General features: G+C 36.6%; 1 protein-coding gene across 4 annotated transcripts in view; it reads right to left on the reverse strand.

Moving 5' to 3' along the window:
- The window catches only part of LOC105473361 (thyrotropin releasing hormone degrading enzyme), a 428,124-nt gene that overhangs the window by 295,938 nt on the left and 104,646 nt on the right, over positions 1-27,540 (reverse strand). For all 4 annotated transcript variants that reach the window (XM_011727150.3, XM_011727148.3, XM_011727149.3 and 1 more), the window contains exon 3: positions 26,320-26,446. In XM_011727150.3, the coding sequence (XP_011725452.1) occupies positions 26,320-26,446 (127 nt within the window). The remainder of the gene's footprint in view (positions 1-26,319; positions 26,447-27,540) is intronic.

The raw sequence follows: 27,540 nt of genomic DNA on the forward strand, positions 1-27,540 counted from the left end.
GATGGGTAGAGTGAGGGATACCCTACCAATCCCTCACTCCCATTAACCAGAGAAGCTCTGCTTATATTTGTTGTCTTCATAGGGGCCTCAGATAAGATTTAATTTATTAAAAATGCAGTTCTGCTGACTTAAAGTAATTGAAAAGTTGTTCAAATTTGTTATAGAAAAGAGTAAATCAGGAGTAATTTGAAATAAAACACTGATATTTGGATAATTCTCTTATCTAATGCATATTTATTAAGCATCTACCATAGGTCAAGTAATGTTGGAAACATTAAGAATATCATAATAAAATTCTTGTCCTCAAGAAACTTTCAATTGAATAAATAGACACTGCTATGTAAATGGCAAAGTACATAATTCAATTCTATAAAACATAATAAATGCTATAAAAAAGGACAAAAAGGTTTTAATGGGCAGTTACTTTTGATAATGTCATCAGGGGATGTTTCTATGCCTCTCTTTCTCTCAGAAAGTAGCACTTGAAAATATTTCCAAAATATATTTCTAGTGAAAAGCATTTCAGACTAAGGGAATGACAACGTAAAGTTTCTGAGGGAAATAACAGTGATGTATTCAAATAAGCATAAAAAGATCATATCAATAGGAAGCGGTGAGCACAAGGAGAATGGTGGTTTGGGTCAGCAAGGTAACAGGGATTAGATGGTGGAGGGCCTCATAGGCTGATGTGAGGACTTGTTTTAACTTTGATAGGAAGAAATAGAGGAAGATACTCATGTAACGTGACTTATGTTTTTAAAGGTTTACTCTTGGTTGTTGTTTGGTAATAGAATGGACAATAGGAAAAGTTGCAAAAATTTAAGTAAGGAGAGTAATTTAGAAGCTGTTTCAATGGTCCAGGAGGAAAAAGGTGATGACTTGGTGACTTGGAATAGCAGCGAAAATGTGGAGAATTAGTAAAACACAAGATTATTTTTAAGGCAGAAACCTGTAGGACTTGCTGATAGATTACATAAAAGGTATACAGGAAAGATGAATCAAGGTTGACTCTGATTCTGTTTCACCAGAGCAGCCTGATGCACGGGTTTGCAATTTACTAAAATGAAAAAGGTAGAAGAGTAGGCTTGATGGGTGAAAGAAGAGTTCTGTGTTTGAAATGTTTGCATTTGAATTTCACATTGGAAATTTCAAATAAGAAATTAGAGTCCACAGAGGTCAGAGGTGAAGATATAAATGCATCAGCATACAGGTGGCTTCAAAGCCACAGTACTGAATAAGATCAATAGGTAGAGATACAACTGAGAAAAGAAGAGAGTGAGGAGTCCATTCTTGGAATATCAAATATATAAATATTGAGAAAATAAGAAGTACACAGGAAAGCAGTCTGAGAAACAACAGCCAGTGAGGTAAGAAGAAACTGGTGTACCTTTCCAAGAGCCAAGAGAATAAAGTTTTTTTGTTTTTTGTTTATTTGTTTGTTTGTTTTGAGATGGGGTCTGGCTCTGTCGCCACACTAGAGTGCAGTAGCGCAATCTCAGCTCACTGCAACCTCCGCCTCCCAGGTTCAAGCGATTCTCCCGCCTCAGCCTCCCAAGTAGCTGCAACTACAGGCGTGCACCGTCAGGCCCAGCTAATTTTTGTATTTTTAGTAAAGATGGGGTTTTACCATGTTGACCAGGATGGTCTCGATCTCTTGACCTCGTGATCCACCCGCCTCAGCCTCCCAAAGTGCTGAGATTACAGGTGTGAGCCATCGTACCTGGCCAAGAATAAAGTCTTGAAAGAGTGAATGAACGACTCTCCTACATGCTATAGAGGGGCCAAGTAAATTAGGTCTCTTGGCTGACCATTGCACAGCAACCTTAGAGCCCAGGCAAAACTCAAAGCCTGATTAAAGTGAGCTCAAAGGATAATGGGAGTTAAAGAATGGATACTGTAGAGAAAACATTTTGAAGAATATGCTATTAGCAGTAACAGAGAAACCATAGCTAAAGGGGGAATCAAGATCAGGAAATGCTTCTTATTTGCTTAAGACAGGGTATATTGAAGCCTGTTTGTTTAAAGATAATTTAGTTGGAAGAGTGGGTACCTGACGATGCGAGAAAGAGTGGATAATTTTTAGAGCAAAGTTTTAAAAGCACCCAGAGGATGTAGGGTCAAGACCATTTTAGAGGAGTTGGTCTCATATAGGTGTACAGAAAATTCATACATGGCATACCAGGAGGAAACACAAGGTATATGAGTACAGACCCAGGCAGATAAGAGAAGGAATTTACTTCTGATTTTTTTTGTAAAAAAAAGAAAAAAAAAGAAAGAAATATCCAGATCATTGGCTAAGATTGAGAAAGGAAAGAGAACACTAGAGGTTTGAGGGGAGGGAAAAAGATGTGAGATTGTTTTCTTGGAGAATAGAAGAGCTAAATAATTACAGAAATATAGAATGATTGGTGCAAAAAATTAAGGGCTCATTTTACTGCGTAGTCATAAATTTAAAGTAAATACCATGATCAAGTCAATGCAGGCATAGAATAAGCATAGAGTAGGATTTAACAAGGGTAGATGTTTTTCAGGTGACAATGATAGAAAGGCACAAAAGAGTTGAATATGAAAGCCAAGGGATGATATAATGATATATTATATCATCTAACCTGGGTGAAATGAAATGGAGGATACGAGAAGAGTCATGATCCTGAAAATATGTAGGATTAGTAGTTTGGGAATTCTAGGAAGAAGGAGGGTGACAAGTTGTTGGAGCAGAAGAACTGGATGAACAAGGCTACAAAGATAGGATGTTGCAAGCGGAGTAGGATGCTTGAAATGAAGATGTTTCAAGGTGGTACAGTTATTGGAAATGACAGGGTCCAGGGTATGACTGTGAACTGAATGGGGGGCAATGAAAAACATCAATAGAACTGAGAATATTAAGGCCTCTCAAGGGTGTTGGAGGGATCATCAATGTGAACACTGAAGCCACCAATAAGGATGATAGAGGAGTGATGGAAAGTCAGTGTTTCAGGTTCATCAATAACCTCATGGAGAAGGAGGGAGAAGGTTGGGAAGATGTTGGTCAAAGGATACAAAATTTCAGTTAGATAGGAGCAATAACTTCAAGAAATCTATTGTACAACATGGAGACTATACTTAAGAACAATGTATTATATTTGCTAAGAGTGTAGATTTTAAGTATCCTCACCACAAAAAATAGTAACTATGTTAGGTAGTGCATATGTTAATCAGCTTGATTTAGGTTTAGACATTTCCCAATGTATACATATTCCCAAGCATCATGTTGTAAGCAACACATACGTAAAATTTTTTAATTTAAAAAATGTTTAAGAAAACACCATTTGGTTAAATATGATTCCTGGGAGGTAACAGTAGATTAATTCAACCAAGCTGAGGAAGCAAGAGGCATACTTCACCTGCATCCACTCAGGTAGCCAGAGGTTTCTGGAAGGTGGCAAAGATAAAAAGTAACCTGGAATTCGCTCTAAACAATATGACACCTATACCACTTGTAAGCTTGTGTGTTGCAGGATGTGAAAGGAAAATTATCCACACTTGAAAGAGTCACAGGGGAAAGAGTATCTTCAACATATAGCCAAGTTTCAGTAAGAATTAAAAAGTAAACAAAACATTTATAGAAGTTAACAGCAGAGGGGGATTTGCAATGAGCAGAATGGGAGAGTCTGGAACAGAAGAAGTGAACTTGAATCAGATTAATGAATGTACATATATATATATGTAAAAAAGACTCAAGGTGATAAGGGATGCCCTGGGATGTTTGAGATTATGATGATAATGAATTAATCATCTCTCTGGGGAAGGCTAATTAATATAATTATGGTGTTCTTCCTTGTACTGATCTCTTAGGCAGTTTGTTATGGTGTTGGGAGGTAAAAGGTGTGCAATTCATGGCAAAAATACTTGCTGCCTATGGATCTCCTTTAAATCCATTGCAAGTGGCATTTTCAGAATCTACTGTTAATTGGACTATTAATCAAATTTCTCTGTGTTTAGAATTTGAGAGCTCAGAAAGCATTGTCTTGCACCATTTATTAGACTCTGGTGATGTAACAAACTTAAATTAAGCGTGATAAAGTAAGCCTGATAATAGTTCATTTTAAGGTCTCCAAGTCAATAGAATTAATTGTCCAAACCATATTTCTTAAACTTGTCAACCTCAATGCACATAATGGGTAATATATACCTGAGTATGTTCATATGAGCCAGGTGTACACATTTACAGTTACTAGCTCTAATTCCAATCCATTCATTCTCTCCCAATGAAGGATTGCAGAAAGAAAATGCATGAGAGTTGGATTGATATATTAACCATGACTCCACCAGATTTTTGAAAGAAATAAGATTTATTAAAAGCAAGATTTAATATTTTCATGAAATTCATAGTAATATCTTTGTGATACTTGTAACATACTTCACACCTCAGCTCAACATTCTAAAATTCGCTCTCTAGGCTCTGTACAAAAAAAATGTCAACTGTAACACAGCATTATATTGATCAAAATAAATCAACCACCATCCAAGAATAAGGATCAGCATATTTTCCTTTTTGTGATCATTTATTTGTAGTTTTCTTCATCTCATATCTTCAGTGACTGATATGTTTGACAACAGATATACAAAATCTGACACTGTGGGAACAGATCTTCATTTTTACCATTTGTTAGGTTTAAAAAATGTGACAGATTCTGAAACATGTTATGTGTTCTCTGAGATTCACTGTCTGTTTATGTACTCCCCTCACTGCCCTTGCCTCCCACACCCTGCATTTCTCAGGGATAGCTCTAGCACACAGAGAACCACTTTTCTCGGGCCCAAGCTCTGAAACAGGGACTGCAGTGGCCTACGCATGAGACTTGATGAACTTAGTAATTTGAGAACCAGCATTCTATCAATAATATGCATTATTATTAGATACATAGATCTGAGATTTAAGTCCAGTCACCTGATTCAAATGTCTATATGATTAGCCATTATTCTCTATCTTCCATCTTAGTCTGAAGCATTATTAGAGGTTGCAGAGGAAAATAAGTGTTAATCCTGACAAAAAAATTCAGGTTTTCCTGACATTATTCGCTTCAGGTGAGAATGTAAAATAACATGAAGCAACATGAGTCTTTGCATAAATATGTCATATTGAATGTAAATATACAATAGGTGAAACATTAACATTCACTCAGTACATATAAATAAATTTGTATACAAATGTGTAGTGTATAGTTTTTAAATGTATGTAATAATAAATTGATATACAGTATATAAAATATAGTATATAGTGTTTATTAACACAAATATAAATTCCATTACTGTGATGATTCTGCACATATTTATAAGAAAATGCATGCCCTTAAAAGAAACAAAATGTACTAGTTATTTTAAATGTGCCAGTTTAGTTTGATTCTCGATCATATGTAAAAATGTAGAAAAATAAATCTTGAATAAATGCCTTTCAGGGATTTGTAATTTTTATATTATTAAACTAAAGGGGTTATCAAGTAATGCAGGGTTCAGCAAACTGTGGTCCATGGGTCAATTCTGGCCAACCATCTGTTTTAGTAAATAAGATGTTATTGGAACACAACCATATCCATTCATGTATATTTCGTCTATGGCTGCTTAGCTATAACAGCAGAGTGGCATAATTGAACTGAGATTATATAGTTTACACAGTTGAAAATGTTTTCTCTCTGGCCCTACACAGAGAAAAGTTTGCTGATCATTGTGATATTGATTATGGAGGCGTCTTTACATTATGAAAATTGTTTCAATCACATATTTTTTCACTATAGATCAGAAGCAGGGATGACACAGAGTAGAAGATATTTAAGGAGGTACATCAAGAATTTCTTCTGAAATTATCAAAGTAATTCAGACAAAATTGAATTGTGATTGAAAGAGCTGAGTAATTCATGTGGTTGCCATACTCTTTATTTTGGCCATGTCCTCACTGGCATTCCCATCACAAATCTCAGCAAAATGATCTAAGCCTTACACAGGTATATTAGTCAGCTTAGGTTTATGTGACGAAATACCATAGACTGGGTGGCTTAAACAGCAGAAATGTATTTTCTCATAGTTCTGGAGGGTAAAAGCGTGAGATCAGGGTGCCAGCATGATCAAGTTCTGGTGAGGACTCTGTTCCTGGCTGATAGATGGCCATCTTCTTGCTTTGTCCTCACATGGCAGAGACACAGAGAGAGAGAGAGATCTCTCTTCCTCTTAGAAAGCCAACAGTTCTACCACATTAGGATTCCATGTTAATGACCTAATGTGGCCTTAATAAAGCCTCCTAATTACAACTCAGTTACCCTCTATTTCAATACAGTTACATTAGGCTTTAGAGCTTGAACATATAAAATTTGAGGAGACACAATTCAATCCACAGCAATAGGTATAAGAAATTATGCCCAAATTTCTGCTACAGACATGGAATGTTGGTTTTGTCCACTAGAGAAGTTTGGCTCATCAAGTTTCATACCATTTACCAGCTACCTTTATTAATACTAATAAAAATTGACACGGTATATCTCACTGTATTTAAGAAGCTAAATGATCCAAAATGTTATCAACCTACCAATTATTTTATGGCTTAGTGAATATTTTTCAGTCTGTAAAATAAGAAGAATAGCTAAACAATTTAAAACCTTAAAAACATCCTATTCTATGCTACCGAAGACACATTCTAGGTCATTCGTGAATTATTTACCATACGAAGACAGAACCCATAAGGAAAAAAAAATAAAGCCAATAAAGAATAAATCTAAGTTACAAACCATTAAAATTCCTCCAACTGAAAAATGGCATTTGAGACTCACTCTCTCTTTCAAAATCACCCTTTAAAAAGCTTCAGCGATGCCCTGAAGGCTTCATTTACGACTACCATATTGGATTTGCTCTGCTTGTGTACTGCAACCTCCCTTACAGGCTAAGGTTTGTTTCACACTTCAGTCTACTTTACATTTCAAAGTACATAAGCAGCAGCATCAAAATTCTCAAAAACAGTAATGAAAGATTTTAAGACTACAAGGTGGGCCAGGAGTACATTTTTCATTTAAAACCTCTCAAAATGTTTCATTCCAAATCCTAAACCCCTCCAGTGTCATGACAGATAAAGTCAGTCATAAGTTTAAGATTTTTTAAAATAGCCAATTTTATAAAAAATTATTTATTATCAAAATGATTATATCACTTTTATAGTGGCTGGAAATTTCTGAGATTCTTTTTTCTTGTAATAATCTCTCAATAATCATCCAAGTTGAATTTTATATGATGTGCTGAGGACTTGCCTTTTATATTAGACAAGCAAGTGCACAAAATAAATACATCTCACTCAGGTTACAATAGTACCTCTGCTTCTTACCCCACAAAATTATAAGCAGATATCCCACAGTTTACAGCAAAGATTTTTATTATGCTTCATTATCTGATAAGATAATAAGACTTCAATGCAAAATGTAAAGGAGTGATGTCCTGATTGTAATAACCACTTAGAGTTCCTAAGCCTTAGAAATGACAATCAATCAATAAGTAATCATGGAATATCTTTACAATGGAAAGGTCTGAAAAGTTCTGGATAAAGAACACTTACAATAACACTGGGAAGAAAAGGAAAAAATGTATTTTGACTATTTCTCTCTTACATAGTATTTTGCTTTAATTGACTTTTAGATGGTTAACCCTAATTTACATAACTATGCCTCAGTCTCAGTTACTTGAAATGAAGCTATTTTGAAAAACCTTCTGATCTCAATACAAGCTATTTTAGCTCTAAAGTTTATGAGAATGGCCACCTTTCTTTTAAAATTGGCTGATTGGCAGCGCTGCTTTCAGCAGTAATCCCCAGCTAGACTTTAATGAAATGTTCCTCCCTTTCTCTAGGGCTTTGGATTGCTATTTGGCTATAATTAACTCCAGATTGACCAATAGCCAGTGAAGGAAGCAACTTACTCCATGAAGAGGATTATTACAACCATTATTTTGTTCTAAATACAGCTGTTCTGGTTAGAAAATACAGAAAATACAAATTATGTATCTTGCTATGTTGATTTCAAATAACCAAGACGGACAAAAGGAAGTATAAAAAGATTGGTCCTTTTTACTATAGCTACACAAGCAAGCAAACCACATGGGAAAACAAAACAAAGCTCATAGTTTTTCAAGCTTGTCACAGTCTCCTAAACTGCAGTTGAAAACAGCCAACATCAAGCCTTCATTTGAATCTTATTATAACACAGCAAATCCTGTTGATTCTCCTTTTAAAATGTATCCAGAATCTGCCCCCTTCTTACTACCTCCATTACTACCACTCTGGTCCCATATACTATTGTTTCTTAGATTAATGCAGTAGCTTCTCTCTGCTTTGATCTTTGCTCCCATCCCCCAAGTCTGTTCTACATGAGGCAGCCAATGTGATTCTTTAAAAATGTAAGTCACACCAGATCGCGCCTGCTATGTACTGAATTGTATCCCCTCAAAATGCACATGCTGAAGCCCTAAGACCTAATAAGATAGTATTTGGAGATGGGACCTTGGGAGGTAATTAGGTTTAGATAAGGTCGTGAGGGTAGGGCCCTCATGATGGGATTAGGGCTTTCATAACAAGATACACCAGAGAACTTGCTCATTCTTTGCCATGCGAGAACACTGCAAGGAGGCTGCCATCTGCAAGCCAGGAAAAGAGTCCTCACCACAGCCTGACCCCACCAGCGCTCTAGTCTAGCCTCCAGAACTATGAGAAAATATACTTCTGTTGTTTAGTCACCCGGTCTATGGTATTTTGTTATGGCTGCCCAAGGTGACTAGGATAATACTTCTGCTCAAAGTGAAAGAGCATATCTTTCAATAGCCAAACAACAGATCCTTCTCCATCTGGCACAGTTACTTCAAAGATTTCATTTCACCCTCATCTCGCTCTCACTGACTTTGATTCAGGGACACTGATCTCCTTGGTATTACTCCACAAGTCAGATGTCTTCCTCCTTAGGGTTTCCGTACTCTTTCAGATTTTGACTCAACTGTCACCACTTCAGCAATGCATTATCTGATCACCCACCTGTTTAAAACTGTAATCCTTCCCCAACCACCACCATTTCTGACACTTTCTTCTCTGCTGTATTTTCTTTATAGCAGTTATCACTTTCTACATACAACTACATAAATACTTTTTCTGCCTCTCTCCCTTATTAAAATATAAGTCCAATGAGGACAGGGATTGCTGATTTTTATTAATTGATGATTTTCTATTACCTAATAGAGCAGTGTCTAGTACACAAGGGTATTCAATAGATGTTTGTCAAATCTACAGTAAATGTTCTCTTTAAAAAAAACAAGGAAGAGAAGAGCTGATAGGCAACTAGATATTTATTTCATTTTCCAATTGCAAAAACATTCCAGGTACAAAACATAACTTCTTTAATAGCCTCACCATAGGATTGCTATGATAATAATCCAAAAGCTCATTATTTCTTCCAGGTACTAAGTCATCCATTTTTCACCAACAATTTCCTTTAGAGGGATCCTTAATGAGAAAATAGCTGCAACTATAGGTAAGTCATCCTTCATCTCTTCTATTTTTATTTACAGAAAAGAGTTTTCTTGGTAATGTATAAGGTACATCACCATTATTTCTTTGAAATCATATTTTATTTTATTTACACAGCAGCTGAAGCTTTGCCTTCTCTTCCTCTCCTGTGTTGTGAAAATGATTACAACAGGAAGAAGTTAGGAATTATTCATTTAACAAGAATTTATTGAGTGCAACTTTGGGCCAGGCACACCTCTCAGTAGAGGGAATAGAGCAGTGAACCAACAGGCAAAGACACTGGTTTTCATAGAGCTTACATTTGGGTAAAGAAATAAGGGAGATGTGGAAAACAACTAATAAAGAAAATAAACAATACATAAACAAAACACAAGTTAAGTGAGATAATAAAAAATACCATGGAGAAAAGTAAATCAGGGAAGAGATTTGGGAAATGATCTGCAAGGCTGCAATATAACAGAAGGATCCGAAAAGACCTCACTAAAACAGGGTGATATTTCAGCCATGCATCTATTTGAATGAAAAATGTTTTAGGCTAAGGGAAGAACAAGAACAAAGGCCTTGGTAGTGGGTTTGGCCTGTTGGAGAAACAGCAAGGAATGCAGTGCAGCTGAAACAGAGAGGGAGTAGGAGGGAAATAAATGAGACTAGAGGGTCCAGGGTGTAAAGGGTAGGGGGCAAGCATGCAGGGTCTTGCAAGCCACAGAAAGAATCATTTACTGTGTTAGTCCGTTTTTCCACTGCTGATAAAGACATACCTGAGACTGGGTAATTTATAAAGAAAAAGAGGTTTAATGAACTCACAGTTCCACATGGCTGGGGAGGCCTCACAATCATGGCGGAAGGCAAAAGGCACATCTTACATGGCTGCAGGCAAGACAGAATGAGAACCAAGCAAAAGGATGTTCCCCATATAAAACCATCAAATCTTGTGAGGCTTATTCACTACCAGGAGAACAGTCCGAGGGAAACCGCCCCCATGATTCAATTATCTCCCACTGGGTCCCTTGCACATGTGGAAATTATGGGAGTCACAATTCAAGATGAGATTTGGGTGGGAACACAGCAAAACCATATCAGAATCCTAGACTTTATGAGTAATGGGAAGCCATTGGAATTTTTGAACAGCAGAACAACATCACCAGGTAAACTCAACATCCCTTACAAAAACTCTGTAAATTAACTCTTTAACTTCAAATTTTATTAGGTTGACCCCAAGCAAAAGAGTATGGTGGTTGGAATGAGAGTACTAGCAATGGAAATAGTGACAAGTGATCAGCTTCTGGATACATTTAGAATGTGGAGCCAAAAGGATTTGCTGATAGGTCAGATGTGTCACATTACAGAAAAAGTATCTAAGGCCAAGATTTTATATATAAACGATGGTGGTTTAGGATCTGGGGTTCAAATTTAAACATGCCAATTTAATATACTCATTAGGCATCTAAGCACTGATATCAGTAAAACATAAAAGTCTGGAGTTAAGGAGAAAGAACCAGGCTGGAGATGAAAATTTAGAAATCATAAGTATCAGCATATGGTGTTAAAAGCCATAAGACTTAATGAGGTAACCAAGGGAGGCCACTACCAATGTAAATAGCAAAGAGAAGAGATTCCAACCTGAGTTCTGGGGCATTCGTGGTTTTAGCAGCTAGAAAGGCAAAAGAGCAGGGGAAAGAAGACTTAGAGTGGCCAATGGGTAGGAAAAACAAAACAGAAAAAAAGTGTTGCCCTGAAAGACAAATGAAAAACTGTGTTTCAAGGAGTTGGAGAGAACAATTGTGTCAGATGCCACTGATAGCTCAAGATAAACACTGAGAATGGAGCATTGGATTTAGCAGTGTGGAGGCATTACTGAACTTGAGAAGTTTTAGTATAGTGTTGAGGGGAAGTCTGATATAAAATGCATTCAAAAGACAAGACGGAAATCCAAGTCAGTGCAGATGGACAATCCTTTCAAGCAGTCTAACCGTACAAGGAAGGAGAAAAAAATGGGTCAGTAGCTGGAGTGAATGTGCATGTGTGTGGTTAAGTTGAGAGAAATAGCACCATATTTTTACTGCTGATAGGGAAAAATTCAACAAAGAGAGAAAATTGAAGATTCAGGAGAGAAAAGGAAAAATTGTTGAAGCAATGTCCTTGAGCAGATGAGAGAGGATGGGTCATGAGGTGCACAAAAGGAGGAAGTATCTATTACTAGAGCAATGCCAGTTGACCCATAGTAATAGGGGAAACAGCGGTGTATAAGGAACAAGGCTTATGCAATGACTAAATATGAAAACGTTAAAAATGGTTATTTCCTAACCTAATGGCAAAGCTGTAATGGCCAAAGCACTGTTGGATTATGTAAAACAATGCCTTGGAGGCCTCTTTAAATATACATTGATTAGGTTACAATCCTGTTAGAATTAGTGAATATATGCTTAGGAGTAAACTCAAAGTTGTGAAGGTCTGAAACTCTTAAAACTAGAGAAAGGGGGAGGAGGGCAGTAAACAAATTAAACATGTAACAATATAGTCAAGCTAGCAAAATAATTAAAAAAAAAACTTCTCAACTAGATTTTAGGCTTCTAGGAGAAGATGCCACTTACTATCATTGCTGAGCACAATGTACATAGTGACTACTCAATAAATGCTGGTTCAATTAATTCAGTTGTATGTTGGTTTGTATTGCATTAGTTTAGAGAAGTAATAATCTCATGCATTATTCTCACTAAAATGCATTATTTTCATTGATTTCTTTCATCCTTACTGTTGTGCTTATTTCTCTTTTTTGCATTAGTGGTTGAATATCATAAACATTAAGTATCCTATATATATTTTGTTTTTTATTATAATCTTTAATGTATACAGCATGTAATAGCTGCAAAATAGCTTAACAAGAACAGTTAAATGGCCATATTATAGAATAATTAATGAAGGGATAAAAGGCCTTGTTAAATTATGTTAAAATAACTATTAAATATTTAAATAACTGTGTCCATTTTAATATAATTTGGTGTTGTTTTAGCACAAGTGGTTATCTGAGTGGGGGGTGAGAAACACATAAAAATATTTCCCACTGAAAAAAATGATAACTGGTATTTTGGTTTATGAGAAAATAAACTTATGAAGGGTTTTTCAGAATTAAATTACCTACATAAAATAGGGAGAAAACATTTATTTGATTTTCTTTTTTTTTTTTTTAAACTTTCATTGTTTTATTTTTTTTTTCCTTTTTTCTAATTATTATTATACTTTGAGTTCTAGGGTACATGTGCATAACGTGCAGGTTTGTTACATATGTATACTTGTGCCATGTTGGTGTGCGGCAACCATCAACTCGTCAGCACCCATCAACTCGTCATTTACATCAGGTATAACTCCCAATGCAATCCCTCCCCCCTCCCCCCTCCCCATGATAGGCCCCGGTGTGTGATGTTCCCCTTCCTGAGTCCAAGTGATCTCATTGTTCAGTTCCCACCTATGAGTGAGAACATGCGGTGTTTGGTTTTCTGTTCTTGTGATAGTTTGCTAAGAATGATGGTTTCCAGCTGCATCCATGTCCCTACAAAGGATACAAACTCATCCTTTTTTATGGCTGCATAGTATTCCATGGTGTATATGTGCCACATTTTCTTAATCCAGTCTGTCACTGATGGACATTTGGGTTGATTCCAAGTCTTTGCTATTGTGAATAGTGCTGCAATAAACATACGTGTGCATGTGTCTTTATAGCAGCATGATTTATAATCCTTTGGGTATATACCCAGTAATGGGATGGCTGGGTCATATGGTACATCTAGTTCTAGGAATCCAACTTACAAGGGATGTAAAGGACCTCTTCAAGGAGAACTACAAACCACTGCTCAGTGAAATAAAAGAGGACACAAACAAATGGAAGAACATTCCATGCTCATGGATAGGAAGAATCAATATTGTGAAAATGGCCATACTGCCCAAGGTAATTTACAGATTCAATGCCATCCCCATCAAGCTACCAATGAGTTTCTTCACAGAATTGGAAAAAAACTGCTTTAAAGTTCATATGGAACCAAAAAAGAGCCCGCATCTCCAAGACAATCCTAAGTCAAAAGAACAAAGCTGGAGGCATCACACTACCTGACTTCAAACTATACTACAAGGCTACAGTAACCAAAACAGCATGGGACTGGTACCAAAACAGAGATATAGACCAATGGAACAGAACAGAGTCCTCAGAAATAATACCACACATCTACAGCCAGCTGATCTTTGACAAACCTGAGAGAAACAAGAAATGGGGAAAAGATTCCCTATTTAATAAATGTTGTTGGGAAAATTGGCTAGCCATAAGTAGAAAGCTGAAACTGGATCCTTTCCTTACTCCTTATATGAAAATTAATTCAAGATGGATTACAGACTTAAATGTTAGACCTAATACCATAAAAACCCTAGAGGAAAACCTAGGTAGTACCATTCAGGACATAGGCATGGGCAAAGACTTCATGTCTAAAACACCAAAAGCAACGGCAGCAAAAGCCAAAATTGACAAATGGGATCTCATTAAACTAAAGAGCTTCTGCACAGCAAAAGAAACTACCATCAGAGTGAACAGGCAACCTACAGAATGGGAGAAAATTTTTGCAGTCTACTCATCTGACAAAGGGCTAATATCCAGAACCTACAAAGAACTCAAACAAATTTACAAGAAAAAAAGAAACAACCCCATCAAAAAGTGGGCAAAGGATATGAACAGACATTTCTCAAAAGAAGACATTCATACAGCCAACAGGCACATGAAAAAATGCTCATCATCACTGGCCATCAGAGAAATGCAAATCAAAACCACAATGAGATACCATCTCACACCAGTTAGAATGGCGATCATTAAAAAGTCAGGAAACAACAGGTGCTGGAGAGGATGTGGAGAAATAGGAACACTTTTACACTGTTGGTGGGATTGTAAACTAGTTCAACCATTATGGAAAACAGTATGGCGATTCCTCAAGGATCTAGAACTAGATGTACCATATGACCCAACCATCCCATTACTGGGTATTTGATTTTCAAGATGGGGGAAAAGGTTAGTCCCTTGAAGAAACTTATTTCTCTATGGTACTTGCTAACTTAGAAAGCAAACTACTGCCTTAGATAAATCTCCAGAAAGGAACTAATCATGCTAACCCACAGAGAGATCCTTAGGTTAGTTTCCACCAAGAAACCATACAATAGCTGAGTATAAGATCTTCCAAATATTTTGAAGAGCTCTTGTTGAAGGAAACTTTTTATATTTATTTTTTTTATTATTATACTTTAAGTTCTAGGGTACATGTGCACAACGTGAAGGTTTGTTACATATGAATACATGTGCCATGTTGGTATGCTGCACCCATTAACTCATCATTTATATCAGGTATATCTCCTAATGCTATCCCTCCTCTCTCCCCCGACTCCACAATGGGCCCCAGTGTGTGATTATCCTCTTCCTCTGTCCAAGTGATCTCATTGTTCAATTCCCATCTATGAGTGAAAACATGCTGTGTTTAGTTTTCTGTTCTTGTGATAGTTTGCTGAGAATGACGGTTTCCAGCTGCATCCATGTCCCTGCAAAGGACACGAACTCATCTTTTTTTATGGCTGTACAGTATTCCATGGTGTATATGTGCCACATTTTCTTAATCCAGTCTGCCATTGACGGACATTTCAGTTGGTTCCAAGTCTTTGCTATTGTGAATAGTGCCGCAATAAACATACATGTGATTGTGTCTTCATAGCAGCATGATTTATAATCCTTTGGGTATATACCCAGTAATGGGATGGCTGGGTCAAATGGTATTTCTAGTTCTAGATCCCTGAGGCATCGCCACACTGTCTTCCACAATGGTTGAACTAGTTTACAGTCCCACCAACAGAGTAAGAGTGTTCCTATTTCTCCACATCCTCCCCAGCACCTGTTGTTTCCTGATTTTTCAATGATTGTCATTCTAACTGGTGTGAGATGGTATCTCATTGTGGTTTTGATTTGCATTTCTCTAATGACCAGTGATGATGAGCATTTTTTCATGTGTCTATTGGCTACATAAATGTCTTCTTTTGAGAAGTGTCTGCTCATATCCTTCGCCCACTTTTTCTTGTAGTTGTTTGTTTTTCTCTTGTAAATTTGTTTGGGCTCTTTGTAGGTTCTGGATACTAACCCTTTGTCAGATGAGTAGATTGCAAAAATTTTCTCCCATTCTTTAGGTTGCCTGTGCACTCTGATGGTAGTGTCTTTTGCTGTGCAGAAGCTCTTTAGTTTAATGAGATCCCATTTGTCTATTTTGGCTTTTGTTGCTATTGCTTTTGGTGTTTTAGACATGAAGTCCTTGCCCATGCCTATGTCCTGAATGGTATTGCCTAGGATTTCTTCTAGGGTTTTTATGGTTTTAGGTCTAACATTTAAGTCTCTAATCCATCTTGAATTAATTTTTGTATAAGGTGTAAGGAAGGGATCCAGTTTCAGCTTTCTACTTATGGCTAGCCAGTTTTCCCAGCACTATTTATTAAATAGGGAATCCTTTCCCCGTTTCATGTTTTTGTCAGGTTTGTCAAAGATCACATGGTTGTAGATGTGTGGTATTATTTCTGGGGGCTCTGTTCTGTTCCATTGGTCTATATCTCTGTTTTGGTACCAGTCCCATGCTGTTTTGGTTACTGTATCCTTGTAGCATAGTTTGAAGTCAGGTAATGTGATGCCTCCAGCTTTGTTCTTTTGGCTTAGGATTGTCTTGGCAATGCGGGCTCTTTTTTGGTTCCATATGACCTTTAAAGCAGTTTTTTCCAATTCTGTGAAGAAACTCATTGGTAGCTTGATGGGGATGGCATTGAATCTATAAATTACCTTGGGCATTATGGCCATTTTCACGATATTGATTCTTCCTATCCATGAGCATGGAATGTTCTTCCATTTGTTTGTGTCCTCTTTTATTTCACTGAGCAGTGGTTTGTAGTTCTCCTTGAAGAGGTCCTTCACATCCCTTGTACGTTGGATTCCTAGGTATTTTATTCTCTTTGAAGCAATTGTGAATGGGAGTTCACTCATGATTTGGCTCTCTGTCTGTTATTGGTGAATCAGAATGCTTGTGATTTTTGCACATTGATTTTTGTATCCTGAGACTTTGCTGAATTTGCTTATCAGCTTAAGGAGATTTGGGGCTGACATGATGGGGTTTTCTAAATATACAATCATGTCATCTGCAAACAGGGACAATTTGACTTCCTCTTTTGCTAATTGAATACCCTGTAATTCTTTCTCCTGTCTGATTGCCCTGGCTAGAACTTCCAACACTATGTTGAATAGGAGTGGTGAGAGAGGGCATCCCTGTCTTGTGCCAGTTTTCAAAGGGAATGCTTACAGTTTTTGCCCATTCAGTATGATATTGGCTGTGGGTTTGTCATACATAGCTCTTATTATTTTGAGATATGTTCCATCAATACCGAATTTATTGAGCGTTTTTAGCATGAAGGGCTGTTGAATTTTGTCAAAGGCCTTTTCTGCATCTATTGAGATAATCATGTGGTTTTTGTCTTTGGTTCTGTTTATATGCTGGATTACATTTATCGATTTGTGTATGTTGAACCAGCCTTGCATCCCAGGGATGAAGCCCACTTCATCATGGTGGATAAGCTTTTTGATGTGTTTCTGGATTCGGTTTGTCAGTATTTTATTGAGGATTTTTGCATCGATGTTCATCAGGGATATTGGTCTAAAATTCTCTTTTTTTGTTGTGTCTCTGCCAGGCTTTGGTATCAGGATGATGTTGGCCTCATAAAGTGAGTTAGGGAGGATTTCCTCTTTTTCGATTGATTGGAATAGTTTCAGAAGGAATGATACCAGCTCTTCCTTGTACCTCTGGTAGAATTTGGCTGTGAATCCATCTGGTCCAGGACTTTTTCTGGTTGCTAGGCTATTAATTGGTGCCTCAATATCAGAGCCTGTTATTGATCTATTCAGGGATTCAACTTCTTCCTGGTTTAGTCTTGGGAGAAAGGGATTTATCCACTTCTTCTAGGTTTTCCAGTTTATTTGCGTAGAGGTGTTTATAGTATTCTCTGATGGCAGTTTGTATTTCTGTGGGGTCAGAGGTGATATCCCCTTTATCATTTTTTATTGCATCTATTTGATTCTTCTCTCTTTTCTTCTTTATTAGTCTTACTAGTGGTCTATCAATTTTGCTGATCTTTTCAAAAAACTAGCTCCTGCATTCATTGAGTTTTTGAAGGGTTTTCTGTGTCTCTAACTCCTTCAGTTCTGCTCTGATCTTAGTTATTTCTTGCCTTCTGCTAGCTTTTGAATGTGTTTGTTCTTGCTTCGCTAGTTCTTTTAATTGTGATGTTAGAGTGTCAATTTCAGATCTTTCCTGCTTTCTCTTGTGGGCATTTAGTGTTAAAATTCCCCTCTACACACTGCTTTAAATGTGTCCCAGAGATTCTGGTATGTTGTATCTTTGCTCTCATTGATTTCAAAGAACATCTTTATTTCTGCCTTCATTTCGTTATGTACCCAATAGTCAGGAGCAGGTTGTTCAGTTTCCATGTAGTTGAGCGGTTTTGAGTGAGTTTCTTAATCCTGAATTCTAGTTTGATAGCACTGTGGTCTGAGACACAGTCTGTTATAATTTCTGTTCTTTTTACATTTGGTAAGGAGTGCTTTACTTTCAACTATGTGGTCAATTTTGGAATAAGTGTGATGTGGTGCTGAGAAGAATGTATATTCTGTTGATTTTGGGTGGAGAGTTCTGTAGATGTCTATTAGGTCCACTTGGTGCAGAGCTGATTTCGATTCCTGGATATCTTTGTTAACTTTCTGTTTCGTTGATATGTCCAATGTTGACAGTGGGGTGTTAAAGTCTCCCCTTATTATTGTGTGGAAGTCTAAGTCTCTTTGTAAGTCTTGTAAGTCTCTAAGGACTTGCTCTGTGAATCTGGGTGCTCCTGTATTGGGTGCATATATATTTAGGATAGTTAGCTCTTCTTGTTGAATTGATTCCTTTACCATTATGTAATGGCCTTCTTTGTCTTCTTTGGTCTTTGTTGGTTTAAAGTCTGTTTTATCAGAGACTAGGATTGCAACCCCTGCCTTTTTTTATTTTCCATTTGCTTGGTAGATCTTCCTCCGTCCCTTTATTTTTGGAGAATGGAACCAAGTTGGAAAACACTCTTCAGGATATTATCCAGGAGAACTTCCCCAACCTAGCAAGGCTGGCCAACATTCAAATTCAGGAAATACAGAGAACGCCACAAAGATCCTCCTCAAGAAGAACAACTCCAAGACACATAATTGTCAGATTCACCAAGGTTGAAATGAAGGAAAAAATATTAAGGGCAGCCAGAGAGGAAGGTTGGGTTACCCACAAAGGGAAGCCCATCAGACTAACAGCAGATCTCTCAGCAAAAACTCTACAAGCCAGAAGAGAGTGGGGGCCAATATTCAACATTCTTAAAGGAAGGAATTTTAAAACCAGAATTTCATATCCAGCCAAACTAAGTTTAATAAGTGAAGGAGAAATAAAATCCTTTACAGACAAGCAAATGCTGAGAGATTTTTGTCACCACCAGACGTGCCCTACAAGAGCTCCTGAAGGAAGCACTAAACATGGAAAGGAACAACTGGTACCAGCCACTGTGAAAACATGCTGAAATGTAAAGATCATCGATGCTAGGAAGAAGCTGCATCAACTAACAAGCAAATCACCAGCTAACATCATAAGGACAGGATCAAAATCACACATAACAATATTAACCTGAAATGTAAATGGGCTAAATGCTCCAATTAAAAGACACAGGCTGGCAAATTGGATAAAGAGTCAAGACCCATCAGTGTACTGTATTCAGGAGACCCATCTCACATGCAGAGAAATAAAGGGATAGAGGAAGATCTACCAAGCAATGAAGGAAACATTTTGAGAGTTAATTCACATTACATAAAATTAGACCAAACTACCAAACTATATAAAGAAACCTCAGAGATTTTATTTTAAAAGGCTGTATTACTTTAGGCTAGTAACAAAACACATACATAGTAACTGAGTATTTACCTAATCAAAGACAAGGCAAGAAAAGTCATACTTTAAAAAACATAAGAAAAGGTTCAAACTATGAGATATTTGATAAAGATCAAGATAGTATTATATAAGCGTAACCTCAAATTAAAAACTGCAAACATATTCACTAAAGACAAAAACACATAACCACAGAGGATAAAATGTCCAGAATCATTATAAATATTTTATATAAATTTAATAATACAAATGATGAAAAAGCTTTAGTATTTGCAAGTAGTAAATTATCATCATCATTACAATCATCATCATCACAATAAAAATATATATTTATTATATTTTAAGCAAAAATGAATCATGTAAGCTAGCCTCTTATTTGTGAACTTCAATAGGGTAATTTATCCCATAATTTATCTATTCTGTTATGGAAAAATGTTGACTCCATCAGCATGATACATAGATCCTAGGGTATTCATGGACTTTCCTACTACACAATTCTCAAAATGGCCTCTTCTCTCGTTTCTTCTCCAATTAAATTCATGTATTTTTTGGTCCAGCATGAAGTAAAAATAAGACTTCTCTTTATGTGTATTTTATTCCTACAGCATTGTACAACGATCCCACTCTTTTAGCATAATACTAAATATTTACTCTACAAAATGTTGGTGCTTGATTATATTCTATATTTTGTGAGTCTTTAATTCATTCATTTCTGTAAATATTGCATTCTCTCAACAAAACCACAATCTCCTTGAGGGCAGAAATTCTAGTTACAAAACACCTGAGCTCCCTCTACAATCATAGCACTGTTCCAAATAAGTACTGAATTCTTCATAAAAGCATGGTGTCTTGAAAAAAAGCAATCAAACTCCTTTTTGAAACATTGATTTACAAATTACAGAGTAGTAGTAAAAGGAAACTGAACATTGTCATTAACTGAAGTCTAAATAGGGTGAATAACAAAATATTACAATATAAACCTGAGTCATTTTATCTGACGTCTAATTAATTATACTGCACGTATGATTAAAACATATTTGCAATACTCATATGTCTTCAGGTTAATACAATTATGAGTTATAACACATGTACTTTTTTAAGTTTTCAAATTCTCTTCAAAGACCATCAGTAAAAATATCAGTAAAAAATTAACAAAAATAGCTGTTATATCATTCCTCTAACAATCAAATCATTGAGTTTATAAGGCAACCTATATTTTAATCTCTGAATTATTTAAATTTCTGGAATCCATTTCAGCAGAATCCCAAGATTTTGGAGCCAGACAGCCTGGGTTTGAATTTCAAATCTACGTTTACTGCTGTGTGATCAAAACATATTACTTAGTCACTGAGTGCCTAAATTTCCTCATCTGGAAAATGAAAAAAAAAAAAAAGGAATTACCAGAAAAAGCTGAAATAAAGATTAAATGGGGGGCCAGGCACAGTGGCTCACCTGAGGTCAGGAGTTCAACACCAGTCTGACCAACATAGTGAAACCCCATCTCTACTAAAAATACAAAAATTAGCTGGGTGTGGTGGCACACGCCTATAGTCCCCGCTACAGGGTAGGCTGAGACAGGAGAATCACTTGAACCCGGAAGGCAGAGGTTGTAGTGAGACAAGATCATGCCATTGCACTCTAGCCTGGGCAACAAAGCCAGACTCCATCTCAAAAAAAAAAAAAAAAAAAAAAAAGATTCAATGGGTTAGAATGGTCAAAGCCCTTAAAAGTGGCTCACATTTCATAAACATAAATAGTTGTCATTTTATCGATATGCTTTTGAGATATAAAAAAGATAACAATTCTTTTATATGTCTACAACTTTCTTTTAAAGTAACACTCCATGCCTTTGACAGTTCTTATGAAAATATGGTGCATAGATATAGAAAGGATTGCTGTATTGTATTAAGTAGGTGCTATATCTCTTATTACAATTTAATACCAAGAAATAGAAAATCTCTGCAAACCTTAGTTTTAATTACCTCAGTTAGAGATTTAAAAACAAATTTTCACATAGTGTGCTCTGGTTACTTATTTTGGCTTATCAATGATAAAGGAGAGCCTTTATGTAACAAAGAGAATAAATTATTATCCTAACAGCAAGAATCAGATATTATCCTAACAGCAAGAATCAGAATTCCTCTTAGGGAACTATCCTGATAAACTACTTGAGGTGGAAACTCAAATCCTTAGAGATGAACTAGCATGAGATGAGGCCACAGTGGAGAAATTTAAACTAATTCCACATCAGAAATAAAAACGAATTCGGGAAGAAAGAATGTATTGTAGAGTTTATGACAGAACAGCAAAACGACTTTTGAGAGAAGAAGGATCCAATACTAAGTTTTAAGACTTTGTTTGTACTTTCTTGTTTGTCTGGTTTGCAGTGTAACACCCTGAAATTCACACAAACATTCCCTCCAAAGCTTCGGTAAAGTCAGGCCAACTGGTGGAGAGTCTTCCTATTTATTTATTTATTTCAATTTTTGGTTTTCTAATGCAAACCAATGAAAGAGGCAAATTCCACACCTCCATTGACATGATTTATTTGTGACGTAAGAATGCCATCACTTCAGCAGAAACAGCTCTTCTTCAGAGGTGGGTATTGTTAATATTGTTATACCACAGGTCCGTCTCCCTCTCCCTCCATTCCCAGAACCCTCCCTACTGAACATTTTTAGAAATGCAAACAGATGATCTTCACTCACTGCTTCTAGTCACTGTCTCCCTTCCCCAACCCCATGCCCATTTGCTTTTAAGCACACCTGTCAAGTCTGTATTCTAGAACTGCTTTTGTCAAGGTCACCGGTGACCTTCATATTGCTAGCATCAATGAATGGTTAATTCTGAGACCTCATCTAACTTGATTTAACACAAGTTAGATGTGTGTGATTTTGAGGAACCACAAAAAATCTGTGAATATATTACCAGACTGAGAATATATATCTATAAGTTATGCTTCCTTTATTTTCTTTGGAATTAACTGTCTTTATTCCCAATATGCAAAGTCTTACTTACTCTTTGAAATGCTTTCTCCACTTGATGTTCCCGACACTACAAACACCTGGTTCCCTTAACATCGACCATATGCTGCCGCTCAGTCATCATTTCTGACTCCTAGGAGTCTTCAGCCTCTGAACATGGGACCAGTGCCCTCTTGCTCCTATTTTCTTTCTATCTGCCTTCACTGCTGTGGTAGTCCCATTCAGCTTCACAGCTTTACACAACATAATATGCTGGCAAATGTACATCTCTAGTCAGATTACTCACCCAAATTCCTGGATTTCTTAAAGACATAAAAGTGCTACCTAAATGTTAAATAGACATGTCAGTCTCAAAAATTACCACCTTCCACAGTCTTTCTGTCTCAGTAAAAGGTACTTCCACTCTCCTAGTTCTCAAGCCAAAAGCCTTGGAATTGCCCTAGATGCCTCTCTTTCTCTTACAATCCCATATTCCATTCACTATTAAAAGCTTTTGTATCTACTTACAATATATATCCAGAATGGCACCACTTCTGACCTCTAACTGTTAACATCCTCATCCAAGCAGCCATCATATTTTGTCTGAATTTTGCTATAGCCTCTTAGCTAGTTGTCACGCCTCTGTCATGTCCTCTTACAGCAGGTTCTTTCAACATTGGTAGTATTGATATTTTGGGTTAAATAACTCTTTGTTGTGAAGAGCTATTCGGTGCATTGTAGGATGGTTAGCAGTATCCACCGGGCCTCTACCAACTAACTGCTAGTAGCACACACTGTACCCACCTCCCAAGTTGTAATAAACAAAAATGTCTCCAGATATTACCAAATGCATCTGAGGGACAAAGTTGTCCCACAATTGAGAATCATTGCCCTACAGTGTATTCTCATTTTAGCCACAGAATGACCGTTTACAACATTAATCAGACTATTATATAATGCCTCTGCTTAAAACAGACCCATAGATTTCCATCTCACAAAACAATAAAGAAGAAAGAGAGAGAGAGAGAAAGAAAGAAAGAAAGAAAGAAAGAAAGAAAGAAAGAAAGAAAGAAAGAAAGAAAGAAAGAAAGAAAGAAAGAAAGAAAGAAAGAAAGAGGAGAGAGAGGGAGGAGAGGGAGGGAAGGAGGAGGGAAGGAAGGAAGGAAGGAAGGAAGGAAGGAAGGAAGGAAGGAAGGAAGGAAGGAAGGAAGGAAGGAAGGAAGGAAGGAAGGGAGGGAGGGAGGGAGGGAGGGAGGGAGGGAGGGAGGGAGCTACAGCCTGCTGGTGGTCCATGACCTGCCACCTACCCATTCCTCCTTGACCATATCATCTACTTCTCACCCCTTTACTCACTCTGCTCCTGTCACACTTGCATCTTTGTTGTTCCTCAAAAATACCAGGAAAACTTTACCTCAATATCTAGGCACTTTTTTCCCTCTGCCTGTAGTTTTTGCCCCATGGTATCTGCTGAGTTTAGTCCTTCACTTAAAAGCCATCTTCCCAATGAAGCCTTCCATGATTGCCCATTTTAAAAACTCATCCCCTTTCCCATGTCCCATCTGTCCCCCATGCTTCCTGTCCCTCTGTTCTAGCTTTATTTTTAATGGCATGCATCTCCAATCTGATATGCTATAAATGTTACTAATTGCTTTAATGTCTATATTCATCTAAAAGAATATAAGCCCCAGAAGAGAGAAGAATTTTGCCTTTTTCATTCACTGGTATATCTGCTTCCCATAGAAAAATGTCCATGGTAGGCAATCAATAAATGCTTATAGAACAAATTAGGGCATGCAGAAAGAGTTGAATAGGTCTCAAAAACCATCTTAGGTATGAAGGGTCAAGGCAGCCTCAGCTGATATCTAGGATACATCCATATGCATCACCAACAAAGACTAAACTGGTTTCCATAGAATTTACTTAAAATATGATTCATAATGTATAATGGAAAGTAGGCACTTGTCAAAATGCATATGTGCTTATGGGTTTTTATGTAAGGGGTATTTACAAAGCATATTTATAAATCCATTAACATAGATCTAAATATCTGTGGATATATAAAATAAGTAGAACTTTAAGAGAAATTTTACAAAGCACTATGGGCTATGGTAACTCCCCTAGATACATAAAAGGAAATATGCTGGGATAAGTCAAGTCATTCAATTATATACACCATAAGGTAGCTTAACAAGTAGTGGTAATGGCGAACAAAGCTCTTTTCTACAGATGAAAGGCTGCATGGTTCAATTGTGAGTGAAATAGAGGAACAGAAATGCTTCCTGCGCAAGCTGACGGTTACATGGAACCCCCTGACGTTATACATTGAGTTCCTCTGCTAATTACTGGTCTGAAGGGGACAAATAAAGATCCACATTTTATTTCTCTTGCTGAACTTGCAATATAAGCACTTGTGAATTTTACATTAGGGTCAAGCTGGGAAGTTCCCAGCCAGTTATACCTGGAGTAGATAACAGTGCCACCTTCCATGCAAATGAGGTCAAGTATTCCTTTCTGCCTTGGGTGACCACCAGGGAGATTTCAGTGTAACAGGTTCTAACAGGGAAGTTGATATACAGGGAGAAAAGAGAAGGAAAACAGAACAAAACAAAACATTGATCCTGTTTAAAATAAAATTTTGCCTATGAATTCTAAAAGCACATATTTCAAAAAGATCTCAGAATTTTGTAATATCACTCATAAAAATTGTATGTCACACCCATTGATAACAATATCAACTATTCTCTTAACTTTCTGAACTAACTACTCATTGCAAGACCAATAAAGCTACACAGCAGGCAAGTACTTTAATGAAAGCGGCCCGGTTCTCCAGGGAGGGGAACCTGTGGTTCAAACACAAAAACTTTTGATCAAGTAAGCACTTTATTCTTGCCAATGAGAAATACCTTTAATGTGGAATTTGATCAAAAATGCTCTTGGGAAAGATAAGGGAAGAGGAGAGATGAGAGGGGAACAAAGGACTGTTGTGATGTAATATTTCAAAACAGGTTTTCTGGGAAGGAAAAATAACTTCCACATTTCTAATGCATGTAGGTACCCTTCTAACTTCCTGGAAAGTATTGTTCACTCCCTGGCAGCCTCATTGAAATTCAGATAACCAATCAATTCATTTATGCATTTGACTGACAATTACTGAGTGCATTCTCTTTGTAAAAGGAAGAAATATAAGAACATTCACACAGAATACAATCTCCATTATTACCAAGTTTCTCTTCTCTTTTATTTGTATTCTATTTACTATAACAGTATACTAGATATATGACTGAACAAAAATAATCTAAGGGATAACATACATCGAGGTCTGACATGTGAAAATTTGGAAAGAGAAACAAATCAATGAATGTCTTCTCCAGATAAAATAGTGAGTTGTTTGGGGACTCATCAAGACCTGGTTTGAAATCCCAACCCCTTCACTTACTGGCTGTCTAGATGAATGGAAAATTCCCTGGGTCTCAACTCCCTTATATGGAAAATGTTCTAGTTGTACCTACCCCCATGGTAGTTTTACTGATTAAATATGATGTTGGCAAGCACCCCTCTATAGTACATATTCAACAAATTATAGCTATTTGGCTTGTCTTTTGGAATCCTAAACTAACATAATGCCTTCTTAATTCCTATGAGCACTTCTTGGCAAGACTCCAGAAACACTAAATCTTATTTTACCTCTTCAAAAGAAATTTTTTTATGCTTATCTTCTCTAAAAATATAAATCTCAGAATGTTCACGCTTCTGGATGGCCCAAATAAACACATGAAGAAGAAATTCCACTTTCAAGGAGCCCTTCCAATAAAATAACCAAGAAAATTCTTACCCAGTTTTGGCAAGGAATAGGGCACTTTAAAGTAGTCTTCATAAAATTCTATTAATCTCTTTGTTATATGGAGAGCATAGTCCCCGGATCCTCTTCTGATAGCATCAGGTCTTGCATATAATCGTACCTAATTAAAAATATATATAAAAGTTACTTTAGCCTTTTAGCACTTGAGTTTTATCTTCCCTGCAAATACAAATCTACACAAATCACTTAGAATACTACAAAATTTAAGCAGGATTCTTGTTCATATGCTACATCAAAGCACACTGGGGCTGAAAGGACCAAACTTAAACAATTGAAGTCATTGAAGTAACCAAGTAGAGCAAGTCACAATTTCCTCACTTTACAAGATGACATTGAGAAGATTTACACACTTTGCATCAAAATAAATATTCAACGTTATCACTTACATGTGCTTGCTAGAGATAGGAAGGTACAGTGGATTAGTATAATGGGACCCTGACTATGCTGAAAGTAGCCAGGATATGGTGGCTTGGCAGGAGAAAAAATTCATGGTTTGTTAAAGACAGGTTATATCAAGCTTCCGAAGTATTACCAGACTGAGAATATATATCTGTAATTTATGCTTCCTTTTTTTCTTTGGAATCAACTGTATTTATTCCCAATATGCAAAGTAAGGATAGAAAAGTTTTCATGTATATAAGCAATCACCATTCTGGAAGGCTGTCTGCAACTGCTCCTGGCTTCAAACTCAGCAGAGTAATTCATATTTCTAACACAATCCAGATACTTAATATTGATTTTTAAAGCAAGCATTGTATATTATCTAGTCCTTGGCCAAAAAAAAAAAAAAAAAAAAAAAAAAAAAAAAAAAAAAAAAAAAAAAAAAGTCTAAAGCAAGTAACGTAAAACTGAACAAAACTAACAATTGTATAGAAAAGGTTAAAATGAGATTAGTTTTCATAAAGCTTTCATAAAGCTATCTAGCATCTTTCTTTCCAAAGGCTAAATCTATTTTTCACAGATGTGGTCCCTAATCCTCATATCAATTCTATGAATAAGAAATATGTATTTTGTGGAGCAGTTGAGAGTACAGTGGCTTGGGAAATGGATTTTAGTCCTACTCTGCCACTAACCAAGGTGGGTGATATTGAACAAATTAGTTAATTTCTTTGGGTCTCAAATGTTCTCATTTATAAAATGAAAGTGTTGGCCACCAGCTGGCTGCTAAAATGCTTTCAGTTCTAAAACACATTA

The sequence above is a fragment of the Macaca nemestrina genome, chromosome 10 (assembly GCF_043159975.1).
Source record: "Macaca nemestrina isolate mMacNem1 chromosome 10, mMacNem.hap1, whole genome shotgun sequence".
Taxonomy (NCBI): Eukaryota; Metazoa; Chordata; class Mammalia; order Primates; family Cercopithecidae; genus Macaca; species Macaca nemestrina.